The sequence below is a fragment of the Crassostrea angulata genome, chromosome 2, assembly GCF_025612915.1.
Source record: "Crassostrea angulata isolate pt1a10 chromosome 2, ASM2561291v2, whole genome shotgun sequence".
Taxonomy (NCBI): domain Eukaryota; kingdom Metazoa; phylum Mollusca; class Bivalvia; order Ostreida; family Ostreidae; genus Magallana; species Magallana angulata.
The window spans coordinates 40,136,910-40,146,840 of record NC_069112.1 but is presented as its reverse complement, the minus strand read 5'-3'; the positions used below and the strand labels follow the sequence as shown (position 1 = coordinate 40,146,840).

General features: G+C 34.6%; 2 protein-coding genes across 2 annotated transcripts; both read right to left on the bottom strand.

The window, feature by feature from the left end:
• Positions 1-969: 969 nt before the first annotated feature.
• On the bottom strand, positions 970-2,340 carry LOC128171716 (uncharacterized). Its single transcript, XM_052837480.1, has 2 exons — positions 2,268-2,340; positions 970-2,177 (listed from the first exon to the last, which is right to left on the bottom strand). Exons 1-2 carry the CDS (start codon positions 2,327-2,329, stop codon positions 1,394-1,396), a joined length of 846 nt encoding a protein of 281 aa, XP_052693440.1. The 5' UTR covers positions 2,330-2,340; the 3' UTR covers positions 970-1,393.
• A 109-nt stretch (positions 2,341-2,449) lies between these two features.
• On the bottom strand, positions 2,450-8,348 carry LOC128174328 (uncharacterized). Its single transcript, XM_052839901.1, has 5 exons — positions 8,290-8,348; positions 3,058-3,306; positions 2,868-2,948; positions 2,553-2,675; positions 2,450-2,461 (listed from the first exon to the last, which is right to left on the bottom strand). Exons 1-5 carry the CDS (start codon positions 8,296-8,298, stop codon positions 2,450-2,452), a joined length of 474 nt encoding a protein of 157 aa, XP_052695861.1. The 5' UTR covers positions 8,299-8,348.
• Positions 8,349-9,931: the final 1,583 nt, after the last annotated feature.

Here is a 9,931-nt window from a genome sequence, read left to right as displayed (position 1 = left end):
GTAATTTTGACTATACGATCACGCTTGCTAATAAACTGCTTGGTAACCAAAAGTTGGACTTGGTGATTCCTAAGTTTGAGATGAGCCTAAAGTAGATCAAGAGGACCTAAGGCTTGTATTATTTATTTATTATTGTTCATATATAAATATGTATTGCTATTGTAAGTGAATGTATAAATAGACGTACGGAGGTCCGTTATGTGGATAATCAGATTAGCCTTTAAAGAGTTAGGAAGGATTGTATTAGCAAATATCAGAAGTTATTAATTAACGAATGTCACCAGAGGTACAGTACCGATCAGACCCAACCTAACAGAAAGTAAACCCCAACTAAACCCTGGGTTTACTCCGGGTTTATTAGAATAGACCCAGAGTAAACCCCTAGTAAACCCAGAGTGGACACAGAGAGTAAACCCAGTCACAAGTATACCCCTGAAAACAGACTCTAACTGTGTATTCGGAATATACAAGGGGCAGGAATTACAGGCAGTAGGATTGTCAGATAAAAGACGAATCTGCTTCACACTTCAGTGCGAACAGTTGACCTCAAAAGCAATTTCCAAGTAAACCCAAAGTAAACCCAAGGTAAACCCCGAGTGGACCAAAATTTTCAAAAAGTAAACCCAAAGTAAACCCCAAAAGTAAATCCCGGGTTTAGTTGGGGATTAATCTGGTGTTAGGTTGGGTCTGATCGGTACTGTATTTCATACACTGGTAGTATAATATTTTGAAGTGACTAGCGTCAAGGCAATTCTTACGATAAATTATTTATTGTTCTGAGTTTAAATATTTGTTTTAAAAAGGTAATTCTTCTATTTATTGAAAATAGAATTGATGTTTTTATTTTACGTAATTGAATTCACATACAGTACATTCTACCCAAAAATTCAGATGAATACATATCCCTTATATATCATTATATTTGAAGTGTTTTATGTGTCAAATTTCCAAATAAATGTTAACGATACATAGTTGTTACACTTTTATTGCATAGATAAGCATCGATATACATTTCGAAAAAAAATCATAAAACATTAATTAGTACATCGAAGTTAAATATACATGAAAAGAAAAAGGGAAACAAGTTATTTAGATATTTTAATCATTCCTCAGTCGTCAATATTCCCAAGAATAGGATGTGTATCTTATGTAAAATGCGAGTACTATATCAAATAATTGATAAATTGAAAAGTTTGGGAATAAATCTATAAAAAAACATGCACCATAAAAATATTGAAGTTATAAACACACAAAAAAGTTAAAACACCTTATTTCCAGCCGTTCGGAATTATATACTCTCAGTTTCTTCTTCAAACAACAAGCCAGTGCAACTGACAAATCGTACTTGATTTATGACCGAGTGCTGGTTTTATTGAGTACTTCCATCGCGTGATTAAAAGTTTGTGTCTATTTTGTATAAACGAATGTCGTCTAAGAATTTTTTAACCTTTTCGCGCACATGCGTTGGTATCGGGACTGATGAAGGACCACGGGCGAACTTTTGCATTCGATCATAAAAATGTTTGTTCAGTCTGTAATTTCCCTTATGCTTATGAAGTGCGCCACTTTTTCTGGCCAAATCATTATCTAATAGACGCCAAAACAGACCTTTAATAACTTTGGGAAAGTTGGTGTCATCGTCACTCCATATCGGCAAATCTCTTAATATTTCCTGTTCACATGTTGATAACAAGCTGACATCTGTACCTACGTCGTATTTTCTCTCTATGCTTGAAAGAACAATATTTTGTATTTTTTCTCTTATACGCCCTGCTTTTCTTGCAAATGATTTATCAGGGTGGCCTCTAGTTTTGTTAAGAAATCTAAGTTTACTTGAGGTAACAAGTAATTCAGCTTCATCTGATTCGACTTCTTCAAGAATTTCATCTAAATTAGAATCAATGTATTCCTTCTTCAACTGCTGAATGATTTCGGACATTTTTTGAGCAATCTCAACATCAACAATTTGCAAGGCTAGCCGTTCCTCACTGTCTTTTTCAAAGTCCTGCAATTTTGTGTCTGTAGTGCATTCGTTTTCAAGTGATTTTAGTATCTCCATTACGTGTCCATTGATTCGATCTTTTCTCTGTGTGTAGACGGTTCTATCAATATGCAGCTTCACGGACTCAAGAACTCTTTCTTTAAACTTTTGGTTTAATCCAAAGTTTTCAATACGTCTAAAACGAATTGTTTAAACAATAACATAAAATTTACAATATAATTATCATACATTCCACGCATATAGATTTATATGAAAACAAATTTACCCTTTTTGTTCTTTGTAGACTTCTGGAATCAGAGCTTTAACGTGGCCAGCTGCAACGGACATCTTTTCTGCAGTTAATGTTTCCCAATAGTCACTACTTTCAACAGCACATTTTTTCTACAGAAAAATAACTTTATTATTGCTTTAATAAACGCTTTCTATCGGAATCATTAGAAATATCATTTACAGAAACTTCTATAATAAACAAAATCTTAAAAGTTTATTATTATCAGTTTTTAATGCATTTCTCAAATTAAAAAAAAAATGTTAAAAAAAAAAACCACACCATGCTATCTTCTTCGTGTTGAGACACCTTGTCAATGGGTGAATAAACTCGACAAACATTGCGTAGGTTTAATGATGGGAAGAGTTTTCGACCTGTCTGTTCTTCTAGTATAATATGTGCATCCTACTCGTAAGAAACAGTTTTAGATTAAAATAAGACACGATTATGTAGACGTAAATCAGCTAATATTTCATAAAAAGCAACGGGTTCAATAGTTTGCATTGCGTTAAAGCCATTTGAATATACAAAAGTTTGACATTTAAATATCTTAATAGGTTTATTATTACATACAAAGTTACTTTAATCATGTAGTACCTGTATGTCAAAGACATTCTGCAGAGTAATTTGAAAATTGTGATACAGCGCACCACTATCCTTTGAACATTTAAACATGACCTATAAAACCAATTTCAGTGCATTACAATTTATCAATATGGAAGCAAGATATTCTTTTTATTTTATTATCTATCATTTTTAAATCACACAATCATAAAACATTGCACACCTTCTCAATGTCCTTTGATTCTAACAAATGCCTGAGTCCATCATTTAAAAGAAGAATTTTATTTTTTTGTACATCAAACAAATAAACTTTTCCTTTGGACGTCCCGATCTGTAAAAGGGTCAATCTAAGGTGGGACCCGCGATAAACACCTTGACAATCTAAAGCTAGTATTGCCTCATCTTTCAAAAGTGAAGCAATTCTTTCACATTCTTCTATACTCGTGACCAATTCCGGTTCTTCTGATGCCATCTACAACATACCGACATGTTTGTTCTGTGTTATTATTATGACAAAAAAAGGGGTAAAATTAGTTTAAAAACTCCACATTGATACATGTAAGTAGAACAGTGGGTATCAAGCACGTTAAACAATTAAAATTCAAACAAGGAAAAGATTACAACCGATTTAAGGCGGAATATAGACGTGCTAGTGATTTATGTAAACTAGTGGTTTTTTTTACACCATGTGTTTCATAAAAGGATATATTGGACCAGTGCCCCGGGTTGACCCGAGTTGTACATGTATTCTATACGCCCTTAGACCATTAACCTCAGATAGTATGCAAACAACCCAAGGTAAATATCCGCACATCCTTGATGAGATATGAATAACTTATAATTTCGTATCAACGAGTCTTTGTGGTATTTTGTTTGAGCGAGTCTGCAAAATATATGGAATATATGGCACATAAGTGGAATTTTAGGACTTGAGTGGAACAAATACCTCTGACTCTGGTGGCTAGACCTTTTGTTATGTCTCTAAACGTATGGGGTGGGTAGCAGCTAGACCACTTTAAACTAAGGTAGGAATCTGTGGGTTTAGTATGGAAATTGAAATCGAGTTTTCCATCGACTAAAGTTGAAGTAGTGTCGAGAAACGTATTGTTGAATGAGAAAAAAAAATTTAGCCGTAAATTTGATAGTATGATGGGAAGAATTGACATAAATGTTATGGTAATGCATTACATGTTTTCAAAGTAATGCTAATAATGTGTATATAGCATTACGAGTAATGGTAATGCAATGAATTACTTTCCAAAATCTAGTGCTGGTATTACATGGCATTGCTTTGCATTACTATGCTTTTCTATGCATGTTCATTTTTAAGATTGTGATGAAGTGAGTAATTGAAATTGTATTTGATTAAAAATTGTTTTAAAGAAGAAAAACAATAATTCTTGAAAAAAAAACAAAAAAAACGGAACTTTATTTATTTTACAACGATTGATAAGCAAGATATACAACTTATATTAATATCTCTCGTTGGCACGGATGTTAGCGCGAGGGGGTCATTGGTGTGAGAAGAAGCCGGAGTACCCGGAGAGAACCCACGTGTCCAAGCGGGCGACCGCCATACCCTATCACATACAACCACTGTCGTTCACGGGTATCGAACCCGGGTCGCAGCGATGACAAGCGAGTGCGTTGTCCACTACGCTACTTGGACACCTTGAATAATTTTTGAGATAAAGGGGTGGGGTTTGGGTAGTTATTTTAACTGCAGTTCAATTCAATTAAAATTCCGTATTTTCAGTGTCATATATTACATGCTCCGACAAAAGTGGATGATAGCGGGCACCCATGACATCTCCATTTTTAAAGCGCTAAGCATAGCTGCAGCTTTTTTGTCGCCAGATTTCTAAACCTACTTTCACTTTCCTTTTCGAGTTTCTTAAATATCGCAATCTACTGGCGGATGCTGGAGAAGTCGTCGTATCATATAGAAGTCGTACTCTGGGAAAATTACAACTATACAGTAGGGAGAACTGCAGATGCATTTGTTCTACCAATAATTAATAAACAATAAGTTTTTTTTTAGATGTCATTATTAGTCCCCTACCGGTTTTCACAGGAGGGAACTATTAGCTTTCCTCTGCGTCCGTCCGTTTGTCCGTCCGTCTGTTTGTCCCACTTCAGTTTTCAAGACCTTTTTTCTTTATGCGTTTGAGGAATAATATGAATATTGCTGAACAGCTTCAAAATGTCAAACTACAAATCAAGTTTACACTTCTGTAGCGTCTGGTTGACATACAATGTCTGCTGCGAAAGAAGTGGGAGAGGTAGCCCACCCATCCCCGATACTGCGTGCCTGTGATATGTGCACTTGCACGGTGTGCTCTGGAGTATTCTTATGATCCCAATTTGAACTAGTCAACTATTCGGCGAGCAAATTTATGGATGAGACACATTATGACGTGAAGCCCTGCTTTACGATTCACGCAGCAGCTATGATCTCAGATCCATTTGGAGGGGATCAACGGATTTTTTTTTTTACATTTGTTTTGTAACAACTACATATATCATACTTTGGATCGATTGTTTCAGACGAAATGTATCGAATTAACATAAATACACACTGAGTTGCAATTGTAGCACGACACGTGGGTTTCACCTTTTTCAAGATGAATCAAATCGCCCAATCGCTCGAAAATAGGGTCACAGCCCGCTTTGGCGAATGTCCCTGCAGTAAATATTCAAACTACATAAATACCTGATTACATTATTATTTGTTTGAATTCAAAATGGTGATGATAATCCAACATCATTTATTACTTGCAATGTACATGTACCGTAATATGAAATGTGTAACTAACAACTTGACAAATGCTCCGTTGACACCCCTACATCCGCCGTTAAAATATGGCAATGTATTTTTAAATCAGGATTACCCCATGTACACACGTGCATGGTGAACAACCATTTTACTTGAAAACTCTTGCTAACTGTTGCTTATTATATCCTAACTACGTTTTCATCAGTTTTTTTATGAAAAAATCTGCACTTTTTCGGAAAATGCAACTTCCAAACCTTAGATATGCCTGACGCCAGGCAACAATCTATAACGCCAATATATTGTGTCTGTAGCGGAACGAAAGTAGCTTTTATCTGCGGACCCACAGCTCTCCAACTTAACCTAAAAAAAACCCCAATTTAAATCCATTTTAAATGAATTATGCTTTAAATTTATACACTACTTACTTCATTTGACAAGTCTGGATACAGGTACATGCAAATTTACGCCATAGAATAGTTTTACAATCACAATTAACCGGAATAGGAGACAAAATAATAGCAATAAAAAAATAACCTTAAACTAATTACAATTTACGCAAAATCATTTTGAAAAAAGATAGCCTCACAAAGTTGGTTTTTTTTTAAATAAGATTATGCAGGTAACTGTTATATATTAGAAGTTTTGTAGAAGTACAACCTAAAATAGACCTGCTACACTCGTAATTTCTTAAGTTCACATCGCTGTTTTAGACCTTGATTAAAGGTGCCTTCCCACGATATTTAAAGTGGTAATTGTATGCCTCTCTTTCTCTCGTGTCAGTGTCATTTCGTTACACAGCACGAACGGATGAGTTTGCATTATCAAACGATTCAAAGCTGAAATTAATACATATATACGCAATTTTTTCTGACTAATGCCATATTAGTTGTCAAATTTTATTGTTACGCTACAAAGTCAAAACACTATTCATGCTTCACCGTCTTCAGTGAATAATTAGAAAGATTACAGACATAACATTACTTTTTCGGTTTTCGGAATGACGAAACACCTTTACACACATTAACATTATCTTGCTGAGTACCAGCCAGTACTCTTTTAAATATTATCATTAGGTCTTTCCACCTTTCAGGTGAAAGACCTTTTGTTTTTCTTATGTTTTTTATTATTATTATTATTTTTCTTCTCTTTTTTTCCAGGGACAGCTTTTTTGTTTCAAGAGATTTTGAAGCAATTTTTTCTTTATGTGACTGGCCATTAAAAGTTATGGTACCAAATGACCCTTTGGTTGACCACTCCCAGAACTTACAAAGTTCTTGCCCTTTGTGTACGAAGTGATTGTTATCGCTACTCCTCTGAAACCATAAGAGATAGAAACTTGGAACTTTTACCAATGTCTTCAGTACACTTAGAGGGTTCTTCAATATATTCATAACGAAAGGATCTGAGCCCCCCTTCTAGTAGTTATTGCCCCTGAAAGTATTTACATTTCTATAAAATCACTTCCAACTTTTTTATTACTTATCATAGAGACTTCGGACCACTTGGGATGGAAACGTCTACCTTGGCCAAACAAAATGACATAAAGGTCAAAGGTCAAGGTCATTTGGAAATCTCTTAATTAATGACATTTTGTATCTCCTTTTTTTAGGATGGTAGAGAAAAAGTTTTTCATGGATGTAGTAGGACATCTTAAGACATTTAAAAATATAACCCTTTAACCCTTACCTTTTAACAATTATAGAGTTATTGCCCCTATTGTACAAAATGCTTGTTATCGCTACTCTCATTAACCGTTAGAGATAGAGATTTGAAACTTTTACTAATGTATTCAGTACACTTAGGCGCTTCTTCAATCTATTCATACCAACAGGGTCCAAAGTCCCTTTCTAGCAGTTATTGCCCCTGAAAGATTCGAACATTCAATAAAAACACAAATAACTTTTGAATCAATAATCATTGATACATCGGACCACTTGGTATTGAAGCGTCTACCTTGTCAGATGAGAATGACATAAAGGTCAAAGGTCAAGGTCGTCAAGCAATGAAAAATTGCAAACTTAATCGTTTGACACTTTTTTTAATGGAGTAACGCAGAAAAAATAGTTTATTCTATTAAATCAATCTTATTTCAAAATAAAAAACAATGAGGTGGAAAGACCTCTAATTGTTCGAGAACAATTAGTCTACTAGTTGTTTGTATGTTTTCTTTTTAGTTGTCAAAAGCGTGGATTTTGAATGCGGATAAACTAATATTTTTCATTCAGATGGATTGTGGTTCGGTATATGTATATTTATGATTCATTAAAGAATATGTCATGGCTTCATTAAATTATAGAAACGATTTAATCCTTAAAAGTAATCGTATAATTGAAAATAATAAATAAATGATTATGTTTAACTGTAGTGAACAATAAACAATACAATTAATTGAACAATCTTCAAAGCTTGACCGTAGTTTTTGAAAATCCAGACAAATAACAAAATAATATTAAAAATTGCATTTGAAAAACAATTCCGAATGTTCGATGTAAACAAGATATGTTATGTGTGCAGTTATGTGTATTTATAACGTACACGTACAAATACTACGAGTGCGCTCACCTGTTGCTCTCCTACACTTGTGTTATTTTGTTTAAATCGGGAAGAGTGTGTTTCAAAGCGTATTAAGTAATATTCGAAAAATATGAAAGTACTATTTAATATTAGGAGCATTCTTACCTCGGCCATGTTGAAGTCAGTTCCAGCGATATAAACACTTCAATCTTATAAATTAGTACCCGTATGTAATTGTTCTAATTCTGCGTGTTAAACGTCTGTACTGAAAACATATAAAAGGTTTTACTTCAATAAACAAGGAAAAATATGTGTTCAGTGTGTTAAACTCAAATTAAAACTAGATGCTGTCATTAGACAGGAATACCCGCACCAAGTGTTAGCCCTTAAATAATACTGTTTTGTACCAGTTTAATTAAACATGAAGGCCACGTGCAAGCTCCGGGAATTTATTTAAGAATTATAATTTTCATAACTGAAGGATACAATCCCTTCCCATATGATAATACACATGAGAAGCACTTTATGTGCAATTTGGGGTTGAACTGTTTGCATGATTTTTCAAAAATCAATAATCTTAACATTTCATGTCATAGAAAGTATAATGGTCTATATAATTATTACAAACAAAATTTAAAATTAAATTATGCCCCCTCCCCGTGGCGGTTGCCGGTTTTAGATTTGCTTTTGTGTGCCTACATGTACATCATAGTGTGCACAGATTTAGAGAAGGGGTGGGAGTGGGGGGTCCAGACCCCCCCCCCATTAAAATTCGTTTATATCAATAGCAATAAGATGAAAAGTACACCTTGGACCCCAATGCTCCTTCAGACATGTAAACGCCCTAACCCATTGCGCTTCAATGTTAGGTAACACTATTTTGGGGGGAAATATTTAAATACTATTTATAATTTATTGTTTATCTTAATAGGATGTATACATCACAATATGCAGGTGTCCTGCACCACCTTAAAGCTGTATCATGACCCCTTAACCATATATATGCATGTTTCTGATGTCAAGAGGCATCAATTGTTATGTAGGTCATGGGCCCTGCGGGTGGTCCTGACCCCCTCGAACAGCAGGTCCCTTAATATCTTCAAAACAGTTGAAATTCCCACCCTTAAACCATATATAATTGTTCCTTGTGTCAAGGGGCATTAAATGGTATGTTGGTCATGGGCCCAGGGGGTGGTCATGACCCCCCTTGAACAGGAAGTGCACGAATATTTCGAAAACGGTTGAGATCCCCACCCCTTATCCATATATATTCTTGATTCTTAAAGGGCATCAAAAGGTATGTAGGTAATGGGCCTCATGGTTAAATTTAATTTTTCAAAACCCTAATGCACTTCTATGGAACAGTTTCTATCATATCCCAAGATATTATGTTTCTATCCGTTAAATCGTAAAAAAAGTTCTAGGATCTATGTTTTTTTCGAGTGATAAACGTCAATTTTCTGCTACTTTTTGACTCCCTGGATGAGATTTAAATTTTTTAAACCTTACTGCACATATATAGAACAGTTCCTTTCATATCCCAAGATATGATGTGTCTATCCATTAATTCATAAGAGGATCTCTTGGATCTATGTTTTTTTTTAAGTGATAAACATCAATTTTCTGCTACTATTAGACTCCCTGGATGAAATTTAAATTTTTAAAACCTTATTGCACATCTACAGGACAGCCCCAATTAAATCCCAAGAGATTACGTAGCTACTCCAAAAGTTGTAAGAGGAGTTCTGAGAACCATACTTTTTTGCCAAAAAACAGACATATTTTGTTGCCCACTGCACACCTTAAT